General features: G+C 41.6%; 1 protein-coding gene across 8 annotated transcripts in view; it reads right to left on the bottom strand.

Annotated features, from left to right (window-relative positions):
- KCNAB2 (potassium voltage-gated channel subfamily A regulatory beta subunit 2) overlaps positions 1-20,310 on the bottom strand; it is a 206,215-nt gene that overhangs the window by 28,043 nt on the left and 157,862 nt on the right. For 4 of the 8 annotated variants that reach the window (XM_077250364.1, XM_077250366.1, XM_077250365.1 and 1 more), the window contains 6 exons: positions 11,635-11,714; positions 7,647-7,691; positions 6,997-7,041; positions 6,866-6,909; positions 3,480-3,566; positions 906-950 (listed from right to left, as the gene is read on the bottom strand). In XM_077250364.1, coding sequence (XP_077106479.1) covers positions 906-950; positions 3,480-3,566; positions 6,866-6,909; positions 6,997-7,041; positions 7,647-7,691; positions 11,635-11,714 — 346 coding nt within the window. The remainder of the gene's footprint in view (positions 1-905; positions 951-3,479; positions 3,567-6,865; positions 6,910-6,996; positions 7,042-7,646; positions 7,692-11,634; positions 11,715-20,310) is intronic. The other 4 variants (XM_077250367.1, XM_077250369.1, XM_077250368.1 and 1 more) reach the window with 1 other exon arrangement.

The raw sequence follows: 20,310 nt of genomic DNA, 5'->3' as shown, positions 1-20,310 counted from the left end.
TTTTATTTTATTTTTTTTCCGACATAAGCCCATGCCAAGAGAAGCAAATCGTCCGCTCAAAGCATGAGATATGACCATGCGCTGTGTCAGGCATCTAGAAAACAAGCATTTTAGCAAATGGGAAGAAAAAGATCCCTAAAAGTGCACTGAAGCATAACTGAGCATTACACTATTGGGTATCAAAATCAATCAATCACACAAGCAAAACCAACAGATACTACAACTGGGCACAGGAGAAAAGTGTAAAAAATAAATAAATAAATTTAAAAAAAAGTAATTTGTCCTTTTCTGCAGATAATAGAAACGTAAAATTCAGAATTTGCATATTTTATTTGATTTCTGGATATTTTATCAAAGCTACAATGGTAAAGAAAAAAAATAACACAAAAAGTATATATATTCTTTTACTGCCCAGCTGTAGAACTGATCTCCACTTCAAGAAAATACTAAAATGCTTTATTTCTTGAAGGTCAAGCGTCATCATTGAGTATTCTCCTCACATTACAGAAGTCCCAGCAACGGTAATGTGTTCCCGGAATATAAAACAAACAAACAAAAGAATAAACCAAACAAAACACCAATGATGCAGAAAAATAGCTCTAAATGATACACAAAATATACCATGCAAAAAAAATAAAATAAAATCCTAGTAACAAGTGTAATGATATGGTACACAAATCAGGGCACAACAGGGTAAGGGACAATAATTAAAGGGATCAGAAAAAAAAATATTGGATTTTACTTGCAAGATGTTCTTAAAGGGTATTTTAATGCATTTTATGGATATTTTGTTCCTTTGGGGACTGGGGAGGAAACACTTGTATGGTAAAGATAAAAAGATTATCTGTCCCATAAAATGCCTTTTGGACATGGAATTCAATATGGAGATTGTGGGTACTGTGTACCTTCTATGATGAATGTTCTCGACTTGGAAGAACTAAATGGGTCTCCTGGTAATGAAAGAAAGATTTAGAAAGACCAGAGTTTACAGCTGAAAGTTCATGACATTGTTTGACAAAAGGGCACAGGACTTTAAAATGATCATCTGGTGGAGACAAAAACTGTTCTGTTGTGTGAATACAACATAGTAAAAAAAATCTAATTTTGTAAAAAAAAAATTACTATGGGAAATTACGGTACTTAGAATGACACCCATTGATTTCCCTCCATTTTTTTGCAGCTTAATTGTAAAGGAGTATGAGCAGTTTTAGAATAAATTAGTTGTTTTATAAAAACAAAAACAAAACAGAAAAACACGTGAATATTTTAAAAACTGGGTGAAATGTGAGCATAAAACAACATAAGAAACAACAAGGCAACAAAAGTGTAACAGGCCTATTAGTTCAAACCACCTGAAACAATAAATTCTCTGTAAACATATGTGGCATTGTAGGCAATAGTTCATAGGATGACTGGTGAATAATTTTGGCATACTTTTAAATTATTAAAAATTGAAAGCGAGAAAACAAAAATGAAAAGAAAGTATACAGCAAGATCTAGAAATACAGAAAAATACAAAAAAATTTGAAATGTGATAGTTGTAGCTACTGTAATAACTTCACCTTTGAATAAAATGTATCAAACATTCTAAAAAAAATATAAATTAAAATCAGATTTTTTTTTACAGTTCTAAAATTAAAGGGATTTTTGAGATAACGATATTGATAGGATGTACCATTAATAATAGCCAATCAGCTGACTGAAGGGGCTGAGGAGCTCCACGAAGACTCGCTTCTCTTTATATAGAGGGGCAGGTTGTGGCTGTACCCAATACTTTTACCTAAAAGGGAATTCCAGACATAGCGTCTACCACAAATACAGAACAATGCCTGGTAAGCAATAAATGGGATGCAGCGCTGCAGCCCCTCCAGCCAGTTGACTAGCATGGGTGCCAGGAATTGAACCCGCCATCAATCTGCTATTGATGGCTTATCGGGAGGCTAGGGCATAAATATTGTCATCTTGGCGAGTCCCTTTAAAGGGAACCTGTCACCCCCAAAATGGAAGGTGAGCTAATCCCACCAGCATCAGGGGCTTATCTACATCATTCTGGAATGCTGTAGATAAGCCCCCGATGTATCTTAAAAGATGAGAAAACGAAGTTAGATTATACTTACCGAGGGGCGGTCCCGGTCCGATGGGTGTCGCGGTCCGGTCCGGCGCCTCCCATCTTCATAGGATGACGTCCTCTTCTTGTCTTCACGCTGTGGCTCCGGCACAGGCGTACTTTGCCCTGTTGAGGGCAGAGCAAAGTACTGCAGTTCGCAGGGCATCTCTGACCTTTCCCAGCGCCTGCGCACTACAGTACTTTGCTCTACCCTCAACAGGGCAGACAAAGTACGCCTGTGCCGGAGCCGCAGTGTGAAGACAAGAAGACAACGTGATTGTAAGAAGATGGGAGGCCCCGGACCGGACCGCGACACCTATCGGACCGGGACTGCCCCTGGGTGAGTATAATCTAACCTCTTTTTCTCATCTTTTAGGATACATCGGGGGCTTATCTACAGCAATCCAGAATACATTACAGAATGCTGTAGATAAGCCCCTGATGCTTGTGGGCTTAGCTCACCTTCCATTTTGGGGGTGAAAGGTTCCCTTTAACAAATACACTCCCACAAAAAAAAAAGTTGTTCAAAACTTACATTGTTGCCATGGTACTAAAATTTGAAATTAATAATGGTTTTGATTAAAGAGAACTTGACAGTTGTTACAGGCTGCCCAATCCACGGGCAGCATGTATCGGGCACTATAAAACACACTTTAAAAGCTAGGCAGGGACCGAGCTGCACTGGACACTAGTCAGACAGGTGGGTCCCGACGGCTTCTCCCCACCCGCTGTCCTGGATTGACAGGTCTCTGCCTATATAAACCTGTCACTCCAGGGTAGGGGGTGGGGAAAAGCTGCCGGGACCCACCTGTCTGACTAGTGACCAGTGCAGCTCGGTCCCCAACAGCTTCTAAAGTATGGTTTTTATCTGAAATGCAGCAACGTTTCAGAATCAAACATGGCTGGCTGAGATCATACAGCCAGTGACCGATACAAGCTGCCCACGGATCAGTAGTCAGGTTCACTTTAACATGTATGTTCCTTGTTCTACCCAAGAAAATGTATAAAGCTCATAAAACATTCTAAATGAGTTACTTCCCAAAACAAAATAGTCCTTCACCCAAAGAAACCACGTACTGAAACAATACTGAAATTACATTTTTAAAACTTGGATAAAACCTAGCAATCACTTTTATTAATAGCACATATGTGATCAAATATTTGTAGCCTCAAACTACCCCCCCCCCCCAAATAAAAAAAAAAAAAGAGAAGAACCCTTAAAAAAATAAACAAAATACAAAAATACATACTTCCCAAGTCCGACGACGGTTTTTATTAAAAAATTTTTTGTCTGGATGTGATATTGAACAAGATGGAAAATAAATGATTATGTAGTAGGCGCTGCACAATTACTTAGCATGGCGGAGCTCACCTTCCATCGGTGTGTTGGGATCGGGACGGTTAGCGAACACAACATCCACATATTCTAGCTGAAGTCTATCTAAAGAAGCCTTTAAACCTGAGTAAAATAAAAGCAAGAAAACAAAAATGACACATTCCACGGGCCAGAGGAATCTACAGTCACCGTTTACCTGGTACAGTTATGGCAATGTGATCCTTTGGGTTAATTTGTCACGGTTAATTTATTTATCTTTATATTATTATTTTTTATTTTTTTTTTTTTAACTTTTTTCTTTAAATTTCTTCTAAACCATTCTGTAAAAATAAATAAAATAGAGTTATAAGGAATGCATGAGATTAGAAAAGGAGGATCTGCCCAGCTAACCTACAAGTGTAATTCCTGGACACTGACAGTGCCTGGTATCTGAGCTCACTCCCTATTAGAGCAAATCATACTATTATGGCACTGTTTCTAGATTAAAAACAAACAAGAAAATCCAAACAAGAAAATCCTTTCTTATTAATTTAATTAAGTTTAAAATGTGTGCGTTATCCCAAAATGTGTACGTTATCCCTATTGTAGGTGGTGGAAACATTATGTAGCACCTTCTGAATTTGTGTCATGAATAAAAGAGTGCCTAAAGGTTGTCTAAAGATTCCTTGAAAGAGGTTGTCCAGGGTTTGGGATCAAGTCTACAGTCACTCTACGTGACTGCAGACTTGTGAATCCTCACAGTGAGCGCCATCCGGATTCTCCGATGCAGGCGGTCATGTGATCATACTTCCAGCCACATTCCAACTAGATGTATCTGGCCTCGCCGCTCAATAGCAAGGCCACACATGTGTAGTCTGCATGTGACAGCATAGGCTACGTTCACATTTGCGTTGTTGGGCGCAGCGTCGTCGACGGATACCGACGCATGCGTCATGCGCCCCTATCTTTAACATGGGGGGGCGCATGGACATGCGCCGGTATGCGTTGTAATGACGACGCATGTGTCATATTGACGCACAACACAGGGCGCAGGGGACGCTACTTGTAGCATTTTCCCTGCACCGAAATTCCTGATCTTTACGATCTTATGACAACGCATGCGTCGCAAAACGCTGCGTTGTGTACATGCGTTGTTCGTTGCGTCGCCGACGCTGCGCCCAACAACGCAAATGTGAACGTAGCCATATATGCAAATTGCATACTTCCATTCACGCACCTACCATCAGCGCTGTCACCAGAGAATCCGGACAGCTAGTACACAGCACACTGTGAACATTCACCAGGCTGCAGTCACAGAGTGCAGTGGCCCAAAAGGATTCTCAGGACCCTAGTCCAGCGGCCCAAAAAAATTCTCAGGAACTTAGTCCAGTGGCCCAAAAAGATTCTCAGGACCTTAGTCCAGTGGCCCAAAAAGATTCTCAGGATCCTAGTTCAGTGGCCCAAAAAGATGCTCAGGACCCTAGTTCAGTGGCCCAAAAAAGATTCTCAGGACCCTAGTGCAGGGGCCCAAAAAGATTCTCAGGACCGTAGACCAGTGTCCATGTCTGTAGCCCATGGCTGCTGGACTACAGTTCTGCAAGTCTCCTTCAACCTACCAGCATCCCCGATGGCCCTTCTGATTAGTAGCCCAAACACAACTTCATCATTGTGGCTGCACAAACACGTCATGCCAGGGATAGGGGTTCGGCAGGGCCATTGTTCAGCAGGCATGGACTAAGAAAGTGCCCATGGGACTTGGCAATTTTTTTGTTCAACTCTACTTTTCACTTTTGCCCCTCTATGAAGACTATATGCTGTGATGGAGCATATAAACAGAGATGTCATTATGAGACACTCCTTTTCGAAAAAGAAAAACATTAAACATCGATGTTTGGACAGTACAAATTATACATGGCATGTTACATACAGAGGTTTTTATTGTTATGCTTGTTTTTTTTACAATATTTCTCTGTAATAACAAATGAGTAGCCTCTCAATTAAAACACCATCCCAAAATTCCTGACTAAGAATAGTATCATAAAAAAACAAAAACATTTTTTATGGACGCTCCATTTTATTGTGTAAGTATTCATAAAAGCATAGAATTTGAAAAGCCATTATTTGAATACTTCGTTTCTTTTTCAATTTGGATCAAATAAAGCTTTCACTGAGTCTAAACTGTTTAATTTCAGTTAAAAAAAAAAAATGCGTGGACACGTTCCGTCACACCATGGATGAGATGTAAAGTCCATATTACAATCGGCAGCATCATTTTTATGCAGATTTGTCACCTGCGTGCTGTATAAACTTGAATTCTTATTGGATGAAGCACATCAGGTGATGTGTATGTGTGTAACGAGGGAGGAGATGGCCTAAGGTAACACCACCCTTTATTAAAGGGAATTTACCAGTAGGATGAACCCTCCTAACTCATCTATATGAGCATGTAGGTCATAGGAAGCGGAATAAAATGATACCTTGATATTTACGATCTGATGTCTAAGGCTGGTTTCACATTAGCGTTTTGAGGAGCTGCGGAGGGCTGCGTACTTCCTCCGTGAAGCCCCACCCTCGGCCGCACCTCCGCCGCTAGCTCCGCCTACTTCTGCATGCGGCCTGCGTACCTATCTTTAACATTAGGTACGCAGGTGGTGCCGCTGTATGCGGATGCTTCCGCATGCATCGTTTTGACGATGCGGTGACCAGCGTAGGACGCAGCTTGTAGCAATTTCTTTTTTTCTCCGCATCGTCAAAACGACGCATGCGGAAGCATCCGCATACAGCGGCACCACCTGCGTACCTAATGTTAAAGATAGGTACGCAGGCCGCATGCAGAAGTAGGCGCAGCTAGCGGTGGAGGTGCGGCCGAGGGCGGGGCTTCACAGAGGAAGTCCACAGCCCTCCACAGCTCCTCAAAACGCTAGTGTGAAACTAGCCTTATTCCAGAGAAATCCACAATTTTCATAATATGTAAATGAGCTGTTAAGATCTATGGGCCGGACATAGATCTCCCCGAGAATCTGCCTCTAGAGGTTACTGTAAATGAAAGGGGGCGTTACCATAGTGAGACTTGTAGAGCAGGAAAGCAGACTGTCAGTCGTCACATGTCTCAAATTTAAAGTAATCTCTGGAGGCAGATTCTCATGCAGATCTGCCATAGATCTTAACAGCTCATTTACATATTAAGAACAAAGACATCGGATTGCAGAAATGAGGGTATCATTTTATTCAGCTTTCTATGACCTGCATTACCATATAGAAGGCTTAGGGGGGTTGATCCCACTGCCAGATTCACTTTAAGGCCGGCATAAAAAAGGAAATCCTATGAGGAATTTCCCCGTTAGTGTATGGGCAGCATTAGCGTCCTCATATTACGGAGACAATACACCATTTCTTACTATGGTAACAAGCTTTGGCGCTAATAACAGGAGTGCAGGTTGTACCTTCAATTATATGTTTTCTGGATAAGCCTCTTTCAGTTTCTGCCCTACAATATAAGGACAATGGTTATCTACATCATTGGGGCAGGAAAGAAGGCAAACAAGAATGCAAAATGTAGAATTACGGTACTCACTTTCCTCCCCAAAAGATTTTGGTTGTAATAACCAAACTGGACCGCCTAATGGGATAGAAACAGTATTACTATTTATAACCAAGTAGTATAAATCTATTGTAACTATTCGTAATTGATCCTGTAGATAAATATAAAGCAGAAAACCTCAATTTTTTATAATGATCTGAGCTTCATTTTTAGCACAGAGCTCCACATCCTCTGAATAGCTACACAGGTAATTGATAAAATTCTGCCTACATGCTGCCACCAATAGGGGAGCTGGTAGTTAACTGCTTAAATAATGAAAAATTATGCATCAAGCCCCCCCCTAGTGGTGACTGACATACTTTGTTATCTTTAAATGCATCATCATATATAACTCACGGTGTGAGTGTATATGTGTGTATATATATATATATATATATATATATATATATATATATATATATATATATATATATATATATATATATATATATAAAATACAGCATATTTTTTCTAAATACCAGAGGTCAATTGAGTTTAATAACTGACAACAAGATATCAAGAAATGAAGCTGCACGTTTTTACTGGGTTAATTATTTATGGCGCTCTTTTTCTCTTCTGAGCAAAGAGGATGTAGATGAAACTGTTCACCACATGAAAGATTCATCACCCGGCCAAATAATTACCTCCAACCTTTCTTCTTGATGATATTTCCTAATACAACTTCAGCCCTGAAAATGAGAAATAATAATGAGAAGAAAGCTTAATTATTTGGAAAAGATTAAGAAAATTGGCTCTACAGACGTGTGTTTTAATATATACTTGTAATGCCCATAAACTACGGTAACAATCCTCAAGCTTCTATTTCTAGATCTGTGAGCCGTATGGTTCCTCTGTTATCCTCTTGGAAACATATCATTAAATGTTCTGCACAGCGTTAATTTATTAAAGATAACAAGCGTCCAGGTTTTGCCCTTATTTTATTCCTGCTGTTCCTCTGAGTATGTCGTTTTTTGTTTCTTTATCCGCCTTACGGTTGCAGGGTTATGGACCTTTTTGTTTAGTGCTACTTGTTATGGTCTTTACAAGAGGGTGTGGCTCACAGAGTGACTATGCAGAGCGACCTGAAGACACATCCCCAAGAATCTGTGAGCCACGCACCTGTAGTGAAGACCATAAAAATTAACACTTAACAGAAAAGCTCTTATCTCTGGAACCATATGGCCGATTTAAAAGAAACAAAAAATGGTATACTCAGGGGAACAGCAGGGAAAAAAATAAAAGCAAAAACTGGACACTTTTAACCCAGTGAGACAATTCCTTTAACTGGGTGTTACTAGCTTCACACAGTTTGACGCACAGGGAAAGACCTTATTCACCTTACTATGACCCTTTTTTACATCTGCAAAATGGATCTGATGAAAATGGATGGCTTCAGTTGAAAATGGATGGCTTCAATAGAAAAGAAATGGCCAAATCTGGTCCATACAAATGAATCAGAACAGAATCTCATCTGGGAATGTACACTCGGCCGCATTGTTTTGCACGGGTCCATGTGCTGTATATTAAAGGAGGCAAGAAATACGGTCATGCGAATAAGGCCTTATTCACAAGTGATATAGTAGCACCAATTTACTTATGCATTTCCAGGAACAATAACAGAGCAATAGCACAGAGCAATTACAGACAGTCAGCTAGAAATTGAAGATATGAGACGGACAGAAGCACGGACAGACAGACACCCGTGTCTGAAGGGGAAATACGCCGCTGTAATTTTAATACAGTAATTTAGAATAAACGGGGGAAAATAACCATCTACCCTGAGTGCATTGTGTTACACTATCTAAATGTAGCCAGGCTGGAAATGTAACTAATGTAGAGACAGTGAGACAAGAGATCATGCACAATGGGAAGCACACAATTCAGGAGAATATGTTCAGATGAGCCAAGACAAGAGGGAATTAAAGATCGTAATCTCCATCCTAGGTCTAAAAACTTTACTACAAACAGGAAATTGTGGTGTAAATCAAGCGAACAGAGCAGGAGATGTTCAGTTATCCTTAAAAAAGTGTTCAAAGAGTAAATTTGCAGATATTTTTATTTTTTTCCAACATTGTATAATAGTGATGTCTGATTATTAGAGGGGATTGCTACGACTTTGTATTGATGGCCTATCCAATGTATAAATCATCAATACCTGACCGGTGTGGGTGAACAGCTGTTAATGGCGGAGGTGATACAGCGGGTAAATTAAGTATTGAACACATCACCAATTTTGTAAGATATTTCTAAAGTTGCTATTGACATGAAATTATCACCAGATGTAGGTAACAACCCATCCAATCCACACCGGCAAAGAAATCAAACCATAAATATCCGTAAGTTTAAGTTATGTGTAATAATGAGACATGACAGAGAAAAAAGTATTGAACACATGAAGAAAGAGAGGTGCAAAAAGCCATGGAAAGTCATGATACAAGCTGAAAGCTATCAGTAATTAAAAGCAATGCTGCCACTTTGTGAAAAATAATATCAGCTCATTCAACTGATGTCCTATAAAAAGGTGTCTCATTACCAAGGTGACACACAAGAAACATTATCATGATGGCTAAAACCAGTGAGCTGTCTCAAGAACTTTGCAACCTTATTGTTGCAAAACATACTGACGGCATTGGTTGTAGAAGAATTTCTAAACTACTGAAGGTTCCAGTGACACTGTTGGGGCCATAATCCCGATGTGGAAAGAATATAATTTGAGCGTAAAGTAACCACGAGATTTCAGACAATGGAGTGAAAAGTATTACAAGAAGAGTTGTCCAAGAGCCAAGAATCACCTGTGGAGATCTACACAAAGACATGGAATCAGCAGGTACAATTGTTTCAAATAAAACTATAAGTAATGCACTCAACCTCCATGGCCAGTAAGCGCATTTAAAGTTTGCTCAGCAACATTTAGACAAGCCTACGAAATACTGGGAGAATATAGTCTGGTCAGATGGGACCAAAATTGAACTCTTTGAATGCTATAATACACACTGTGTTTGGAGGTCAAAAGGCACTGCATATCAGCCCAAAATCACCATACCAACAGCGAAGCTTGGAGGTGGGAACATCATGGTGTGGGGCTGTTTCAGCATATGGCACTGGCAAACGTCCTATAATTGAAGGAAGGATGAATGGACAAATGTACTGGGACATTCTTGATAAAAATCTGCTGCCAACTATCAGGATGATGAAGATGAAACCAGGGTAGACATTTCAGCAAGACAATGGTCCCAAACACACAGCCAAGGAAACTCTCAATTTGTTTCAGAGAAAGAATAAAGCTGCTAGAATGGCCCAACCAATCGCCGGACATTGATCCAATAGAAAATGTATGGAAGGAATTAAAGCTCAGAGTTTATAGAAGGAGCCCATGGGACTTTCAGGATATGAAGAGTGTTTGTGTGGAAGAATGGGGCAAAATCACACCTGAGCAATGCCTGCGACTAGTTTCTCCATACAAGAGGAGTTTTGAAGCTGTCAGCACCAATAAACGTAAATTTTGTATGAAGTATTAAATTCATTTCAGTTAGAGTGGTCAATATTTTTTCCCTGTGCCATTTCTCATTATTACACACAACTTAATATATCTATGGTGTGATTTATATGCCTGTGTGGATTGGATGGGTTGTTAGAGGCATCAGGTGAGAATTTCATGTCACTAGCACCGTTATAAATATATTTACCGGTACTTAGAAAATTGGAGACGTGTTCAAAACGTATTTCACCAGCTTCAAGTTCTTGGATGTCGCTGGAACACAGTGGCGCCATCAATTTACATTCAAATGAATAGGTGATGGATCTGCAGAACCCAGCAGCGATCACTAAAGTTTTGATAGAGCTGCTGTGGTACGGCAGCATCAAAGATCTTCCGTCCACTGGCAGTAACAGCTGATCGGCGGGGGTGCGAGGTGTCGGTCACACCCTTACTTATCAGATACGATAAGCCATCAATAAAATAAACTGACGGTCAACCCGTTTAAATTAGCTGAAGCTTCTCAGCTTGTACTATCTGCAACAGGGATCATGTGGTTTTCTAGCTGTTGCAGAACTACAATTCTCAGCATGCCCCGCCAGCCACTGACCCGAGAGTCACAAGTTGAAAATTACCAATCTACAATAAAGATTATATGGTACAATCTTGTAATGCATGACTATGGAAGTTATATTGGACATCAAATATCCTCCCCCACAAAAATGAATAAACTAAAGTCTAAGAAACCAGGGATATAAATGAAATAAATAAACTCATACTCCTAATATACTTACCAAGGTTATGGTGCGCCTTAACTGCAGAACATTATTCTCCAGTTATACATACACAATGATAAAGATCTTCACTCCCGGTGGTCACCACTAGAGGGCTAATCTGCATATTCCCATTACTGACCTAAACAGAAGCTGCGCTGTAGAGAGCTCCCTCTAGTGGCGATGTCAGGAGCCAAGATTAACAAAACATGACAACTATAGAAGGTGTTTTTTTTTTTTTTTTTTTCATTGATCCAGATGAGTTATGATGGGGTCCCATCAGGTTTCTGCCAACACGCATCAAACTGGATATTGCTTAACAGAAAGGGAAAAAGGCCTACTGGCGATTGTCACTTATGCATGGCAGGTTAACAATTCACTTACTTTCCAGCAGCGTAAACTTCTGCTGTGTCAAAGAGGTTTATTCCATTGTCATAGGCCAGAGTCATTAATTGCTCCGCCATCTGAAAAATAAGCAAAGATCATTTTGAAAAAATAAATAAATAAAAAATAGAAAAAAGCAAAATGAGCAAAAACAGGCAATAATATAATTAAAATAAATAATAAACAAGTTAAACAGCTAATCTTCCCTAAAAAGCAAAAAAACCAGAATTTAAATTTATAAGATAAACCTTTTAAAGGGAACCTGTTGGAACGTTTTTCATACTGAAGGTGCGGTATGGTGGTATGGCTGGGGCGGCGCTTGTCCTCCAATAAAAACAATACCTTTTCTTGTAGCGAGTGTCATGACAAATACAGGAGATAAGTCATATGCAAATCAGTCTCATAACGCATTGGGGGCGGGTCAATACACTTAGAAGATGCAGCCAAAGTGCTCTGACACCCCCCCCAGTGCTCTCAGCCTGATTTGGCTTTTACACTGCATTTCTCATCACATTTATTGGGGTACAAGCGCCTACAAAGCGATACCACTAGTACTAAACTCACATCATGTTCTGCAATAGATAGCTTATTGTGCCTTCAATATGATAATACAGAGAAGTTTGTGCACCCCTGACATACCCAATGACTGATCTGTTGCTAAGGATCACATCTGCTAATTCAACGATAAAGTGGAAAAACTAGATAAGGAGAGAGCAGTGAAGAACATCGCTGAAACACTGAAAAATGTGAACCATCATCAAAACGGGGGAAAACTGTTTACACAGCGGAACATAGAAAAGATGATTCTGCATCAAAACACCAGAGCTTTTTCTATAGCCGAGAAGGATGTTAAGTACGAGAAGGCACTGAACATGCAGCGCTCCATCACAAAGTCTCTACTCGTATAATGTGATAACATCATCTACACTAAGAGACCAAAGCTGCACAACTACGGGTCTTTAACGCCCCTTAAAGGGGACCTTTCACTGGATTTTTCAATTTAAACTCAGCGCCTCCTTTAACCCCTTCATGACCCAGCCTATTTTGGCCTTAATGACCTGGCCGTTTTTTGCAATTCTGACCAGTGTCCCTTTATGAGGTAATAACTCAGGAACGCTTCAACGGATCTTAGCGATTCTGAGACTGTTTTTTCGTGACATATTGGGCTTCATGTTAGTGGTAAATTTAGGTCGATAATTTCTGAGTTTATTTGTGAAAAAAATGGAAATTTGGCGAAAATTTTGAAAATTTCGCAATTTTCACATTTTGAATTTTTATTCTGTTAAACCAGAGAGTTATGTGACACAAAATAGTTAATAAATAACATTTCCCACATGTCTACTTTACATCAGCACAATTTTGGAAACAATTTTTTTTTTTGCTAGGAAGTTATAAGGGTTAAAATTTGACCAGTGATTTCTCATTTTTACAACAAAATTTTCAAAACCATTTTTTTTAGGGACCACCTCACATTTGAAGTCATTTTGAGGGTTCTATATGGCTGAAACTACCCAAAAGTGACACCATTCTAAAAACTGCACCCCTCAAGGTGCTCAAAACCACATTCAAGAAGTTTATTAACCCTTCAGGTGTTTCACAGCAGCAGAAGCAACATGGAAGTAAAAAATGAACATTTAACTTTTTAGTCACAAAAATGATCTTTTAGCAACAATTTTTTTATTTTCCCAAGGGTAAAAGGAGAAACTGGACCACGAACGTTGTTGTCCAATTTGTCCTGAGTACGCTGATACCTCATATGTGGGGGTAAACCACTGTTTGCGCGCACGGCAGGGCTCGGAAGGGAAGGAGCGCCATTTGACTTTTTGAATGAAAAATTGGCTCCAATCTTTAACGGACACCATGTCGCGTTTGGAGAGCCCCTGTGTGCCTAAACATTGGAGCTCCCCCACAAGTGACCCCATTTTGGAAACTAGACCCCCCAAGGAACTTATCCAGAAACATAGTGAGCACTTTAAACCCCCAGGTGCTTCACAAATTGATCCGTAAAAATGAAAAAGTACTTTTTTTTCACAAAAAAATTATTTTAGCCTCAATTTTTTCATTTTCACATGGGCAACAGGATAAAATGGATCCTAAAATTTGTTGGACAATTTCTCCTGAGTACACAGATACCTCACATGTGGGGGTAAACCACTGTTTGGGCACATGGTAAGGCTCGGAAGGGAAGGAGCGCCATTTGACTTTTTGAATGAAAAATTATCTCCATCGCTAGCGGACACCATGTCATGTTTGGAGAGCCCCTGTGTGCCTAAACATTGGAGCTCCCCCACAAGTGACCCCATTTTGGAAACTAGACCCCCCAAGGAACTTATCTAGAAGCATAGTGAGCACTTTAAACCCTCAGGTGCTTCACAAATTGATCCGTAAAAATGAAAAAGTACTTTTTTCTCACACAAAGTTTTTTTAGCCTCAATTTTTTCATTTTCACATGGGCAACAGGATAAAACGGATCCTAAAATTTGTTGGGCAATTTCTCCTGAGTACGCCGATACCTCATATGTGGGGGTAAACCACTGTTTGGGCGCACGGCAGGGCTCGGAAAGGAAGGCACACCATTTGGCTGTTTGAATGGAAAATTAGCTCCAATCATTAGCGGACACCATGTCGCGTTTGGAGAGCCCCTGTGTGCCTAAACATTGGAGCTCCCCACAAGTGACCCCATTTTGGAAACTAGACCTCCCAAGGAACTAATCTAGATGTGTGGTGAGCACTTTGAACCCCTAAGTGCTTCACAGAAGTTTATAACGCAGAGCCATGAAAATAAAAAATAATTTTTCTTTTCTCAAAAATGATTTTTTTAGCCCACAATTTTTTATTTTCCCAAGGGTAACAGGAGAAATTGGACCCCAAAAGTTGTTGTCCAGTTTCTCCTGCGTACGCTGACACCCCATATGTGGGGGTAAACCACTGTTTTGGCACACGTCGGGGTTCGGAAGGGAAGTAGTGACATTTTGGAATGCAGACTTTGATGGAATGCTCTGCAGGCGTCAGGTTGCGTTTGCAGAGCCCCTGTGTGCCTAAACATTGGAGCTCCCCCACAAGTGACCCCATTTTGGAAACTAGACCTCCCAAGGAACTAATCTAGATGTGTGGTGAGCACTTTTAACCCCTAAGTGCTTCACAGAAGTTTATAACGCAGAGCCGTGAAAATAATAAATGTGTTTCCTTTCCTCAAAAATATTTTTTTAGCCCAGAATTTTTTAATTTTCCCAAGGGTAACAGGAGAAATTTGACCCCAAAAGTTGTTGTCCAGTTTCTCCTGAGTACACTGATACCCCATATGTGGGGGTAAACCACTGTTTGGGCACATGCTGGGGCTCAGAAGGGAAGTAGTGACGTTTTGGAATGCAGACTTTGATGGAATGGTCTGCAGGCATCATGTTACGTTTGCAGAGCCCCTGATGTGCCTAAAAAGTAGAAACCCCCCACAAGTGACCCCATTTTGGAAACTAGACCCCCTAAGGAACTTATCTAGATGTGCGGTGAGCACGTTCAACCCCCAAGTGCTTCACACAAGTTTACAACGCAGAGCCATGAAAATAAAAAATCATTTTTCTTTCCTCAAAAAAGATGTTTTAGCAAGCAATTTTTTATTTTCACAAGGGTAACAGGAGAAATTGGACCCCAACAGTTGTTGCCCAGTTTGTCCTGAGTACGCTGGTACCCCATATGTGGGGGTAAACCACTGTTTGGGTGCACGTCGGGGCTTGGAAGGGAGCACCATTTGACTTTTTGAACGCAAGATTGGCTGGAATCAATGGTGGCGCCATGTTGCGTTTGGAGACCCCTGATGTGCCTAAACTGTGGAAACCCCTCAATTCTAACTTCAACACTAACCCCAACACACCCCTAACCCTAATCCCAACTGTAGCCATAACCCTAATCACAACCCTAACCCCAACACACCCCTAACCACAACCCTAACCCCAACACACCCGTAACCCTAATCCCAACCCTAATCCTAACCCTAATCCCAACCCTAACCACAACTGTAACCCCAACACACCCCTAACCCTATCCGTAACCCTAACCACAAGCCTAATCTTAACCCTATTTCCAACCCTAGCCCTAATTCCAACCCTAACTCTAATTCCAACCCTAACCCTAAGGCTATGTGCCCACGTTGCGGATTCGTGTGAGATTTTTCCGCACGATTTTTGAAAAATCTGCAGGTAAAAGGCACTGCGTTTTACCTGCGGATTTCCAGTGTTTTTTGTGTGGATTTCACCTGCGGATTCCTATTGAGGAACAGGTGTAAAATGCTGCGGAATCCACACGGAATTGACATGCTGCAGAAAATACAATGCAGCGTTTCCGCACGGAATTTTCCGCACCATGGGCACAGAGGATTTGGTTTTCCATAGGTGTACATGGTACTGTAAACCTGATGGAAAACTGCTACGAATTCGCAGCGGCCAATCCGCTGCGGATCCGCGGCCAATCCGCTGCGGATCCGCGGCCAATCCGCTGCGGACCCGCAGCCAAATCCGCACTGTGTGCACATGCCCTAACCCTACCTTACTATTTTTTTTATTTTGATCACTGTGATAGGTTATATCACAGTGATCAAACTATACCTGGAACGAATCTGCCGGCCGGCAGATTCAGCGGGCGCACTGCGCATGCGCCCGCCATTTTGGAAGATGGCGGCGCCCATGGAGAAGACGGACGGACACCGGGAGGCCCGGTAAGTATGAGGGGGGGGGGAGATCTGAGCATGGGGGTGGATCGGAGGACGGGGGGAGGCATCGAAGCACGGGGGGAGCGGGCAGGAGGACGGGGGAGCAGACAGGACGACGGAGGGGAGCGGAGCACCGGACGGAGGACCGGGGAGGAGATCGGTGGCGGTGTGGGGGGTACATCAGTGTTTCCAGCCATGGCCGATGATATTGCAGCATCGGCCATGGCTGGATTGTAATATTTCACCAGTTTTTTAGGTGAAATATTACAAATCGCTCTGATTGGCAGTTTCACTTTCAACAGCCAATCAGAGCGATCGTAGCCACGGGGGGGTGAAGCCACCCCCCCTGGGCTGAAGTACCACTCCCCCTGTCCCTGCAGATCGGGTGAAATTGGAGTTAACCCTTTCACCCGATCTGCAGGGACGCGATCATTCCATGACGCCACATAGGCGTCATGGGTCGGATTGGCACCGACTTTCACGACGCCTACGTGGCGTCAAAGGTCGGGAAGGGGTTAATTACTGCAGCTCCACTGATTCTGGAACAGTTCTCATTTTTCTTCTGTGCCCCTCCGTTCCAAAGTTATACACTCTAGTAAAAAAAAAAAGGGCAAGTATTCCATTCAACTAACCAGGCGTGGAGGACAAAACTTGTCTGTGGGTGTTTCCTTTTTCTCCTCTGATGCCGGCCAATCAAAAGACAGTCACGCCCACAGAGAAGTTCTGTGTTATATATGGTTTAAGGGAAAATGTGCATATTTATTTCTTGGAAACATAACTTTTGAACAGAGGGGCACAAAAGAAAAACTGTTCTAGAATCAATGAAGCAGCAGCAAACGCAAGAGGTGCTCCGTTTACATAAAAAAAAATCCAGTGAAAGATCTCCTTTAATCATCATTTTGTATGAGACACTAGACATACTATAGGCCAGGATACCCATCAGGCAGCTGTCAGACGGACACTCTCCGGCGGATGCCCCATACACAGGACCCTTCATTCCTCTGGTAGAATCTTAGCACTTGTAAGAGCAAGAGGACTGAACGCTGAAATTCAGCAGGTAGAATCCTTCTCTCCCCCCAACAGAGCGATGTCCTCTATTCATATACATTTGACTGTCAGCTGATGTCCATCCCGATACTGGCAGGTTTGGACGACTTTAACCTATTATTTATGGGGTAGTTAAGCTGTCAATTAAAGGGGTTGTCCTTTTTAAAATGTCATTGTACCATAGTTTCTAAATTAACAACCATTGGCGGGGCCAGAACTGCCTCTCCACCGCAGCTGTAGTGTTGGCTGATCAGCTGCAGCGGTGACGTCGCATTTACAGCCAATCACTGGGCATCTGACGTCACGTCATCTTTATTGGCAGCGCCGCTGAGCTCAGTGATTGGTTACAGTGGCTAAGGAGACATAGACGTGACATCACCACTTCAGCCAATCAGCCAAGACCAGAGCAGTGGCAGGAAACCAACGCTGGACAAAGGGCGTAACAGCTCTGATCGTTACTTTTCCAACCCTATGGTATAATTAAATTTTAAAAAGGACAACTCTTTAATAAGACATGTAGGCTTCAACTAAGAATTTGTCTACACCCCCTCCACCTTACTGTGCCAATTTTAATACTGTCCTCAGGTACCATTGCTGCCACTTTTCAGTGAAAAAAAGTACCGTAAATTGCTGAAATTCTTGAGGCCGTCACTTGCCACTAGGGGGAGCTAAAGGGCCAAAGTACACAAGCAGTGCATTGTGGGACTCTAGATGATTGGTAGGTCACATGTCTAGGTGTGGGTGGAGCTAAACAAATGACAACAGAATTTTGAATGCAGCTCTGGAAGTGAATGGAGCAAATAACGTGGGGAAACTCCTATTGGTAGAGAAATAATTCCTAAAAGTATCCAGCACTTTTTATACAGATTTATATATGGAAATATCATCAGATTACACAAGAAGCAGCCGCTGATCCCTGGAATTGTGTTGTGGAAGATTATCACTAGCGGCGTGGAGTCTTTCTGTGCCGCTGTCATCATTACATTGTGCACGGACTGCACACAATACACACAGATGTAATGCGATAAAATTATCACTGGCTATTAATCCGGACCCCTTTCTCTTGGCAATACGATCTCCTATGTAAAATGAACTGACTGCACAGAAAACACAATTGCTCGGGATGATTGATCTGCATGTTTGTTATCGGGATTACATTGTGTCCTAGTTGAGTAATCCAGTTGTCACAGAATTAAATGTTAACCGTAATCTTACAGATTCATCCCTTATTTTATAATGTTCGGAGTATTAAAAAATCTGGAAAATCAGAAAGAGGGCAAATACTAAATTCTAAAATAAAAATAATAAAAAATGCATCATTATCTTTGGTTCTCAAGGCCCATAATTAACGGGGTTTACAAAACACTGTCATGTACCATGTTAAGGAATTCTGAGTCTCACTTTGGAGAACTAGTCTTGTCCTGGACAGACACCATGTAATGCTTCATTTATCCTCTAGGGAAGTGTTCTCCAACTCCGGTCCTGAAAAGCCACCAACAGGTCATATTTTCAGGATTTCCTTAGTATTGCACAGGTGATAATTGCATCACCTGTGCAATACTAAGGAAATCCTGAAAACATGACCTGTTGGTGGCTCTTGAGGACCGGAGTTGGGGAATACTGCTCTAGTGGCACTGCAGGGAAATTGCACCCCTATTGTCAGGCTATGCTCACAGCTGATCGCTAGTGGTCCTGCCCGGGAGGCACTTTATGATGGTTTCTTGACTACAAATTTCCTTCGGGGAGCTGAAATATCTATATCCAGTCATTGGGGACATGCTACCACAGGGGTTTTCAGCCACAATTTTCTTCTTTAAAGAGTAGCTGTGGAAACCAGGTCAAAATTGGCCGGCGTTTGCTCTTTATTCCTGTTACTCCCCTGATTATTTTGTTTTTGAATCTGCCATATTTAGTAAAAAAAATTCTAAGGTCTTTACTAAGGGGGCTGTGCTCACAGGGTAATAATGCAGAGCACTTTAATCCGACAAGGAAAATATCCCACAATAATAAATAAATAAACTTCAAGCAGAAAAACAACCTATTATACAACCAAAAAGCTACTTGAATTAATTGAAGAAAAATCATATAAAATTTATAAATATTTTATTTAACACCAATAGAGCAATACACAAAAATATTTAAAAACAAGAGGGGCAGTTGATAGCACTCAAAAACGATATATATAGAAATCCATAACAAATGTTAATTTTATAACATTAAGTACTGGTAGTCTGCTATGATATCAAATTGGTATATATCCCAAGTGGGACAAGAATGAAAAAAGGTGCAATTTAATAAATATACCAAAGAAAAATTAATCAATCAACTGTAAGAGTAATTTAGAAAGTGCATAGTGCTAGTGCATAAAGAGATGTATACTAACCAGTACTCATAATAAATGTGCTGACACTGCCACCTCACACTCCAACGCGCGTTTCACACGTCTTGCTTCCTCAGGGAGTGATGTGAGGGAGGTCATACTGTCGCTTTATATACCCAATAAATCAAGGCTGCAGCCAATCCAGCAGAGATTCGTTAATGGCGGCGCATCGCATGCTGCCCCGGCGAGGCACCCCCGCCCAACGCCAACCCGCGCCGTCACAAGAGGGCGCGTCACGCCGTCCGTGACGTCACAGGACAGGCATGTGACGGAGCATGCGCACACCAGGGAACCAAGGGATGCGCACAGTACTTCTCTGGTCATATCCGGTATGATGCCTTTGTATCGGCGCATCGCATGCTGCCATAGCAACGGGATCGCCACCCCACATCCCGCGGCAACATCACAGAAACGCGCCATAGCGCGATCTACGATACAACAGGCGGGGCATGGGACGGCGACGCCGCAACTCGGAAACAGGAAATGCGCACAGCAACACAACGGACATGATAATTAAGGGTAAAGATATGTGGGCAAACCAAGTAGT

Source organism: Ranitomeya variabilis, chromosome 4, assembly GCF_051348905.1.
Source record: "Ranitomeya variabilis isolate aRanVar5 chromosome 4, aRanVar5.hap1, whole genome shotgun sequence".
Classification (NCBI taxonomy): Eukaryota; Metazoa; Chordata; class Amphibia; order Anura; family Dendrobatidae; genus Ranitomeya; species Ranitomeya variabilis.
This window is presented reverse-complemented; position numbering and strand designations above follow the sequence as displayed.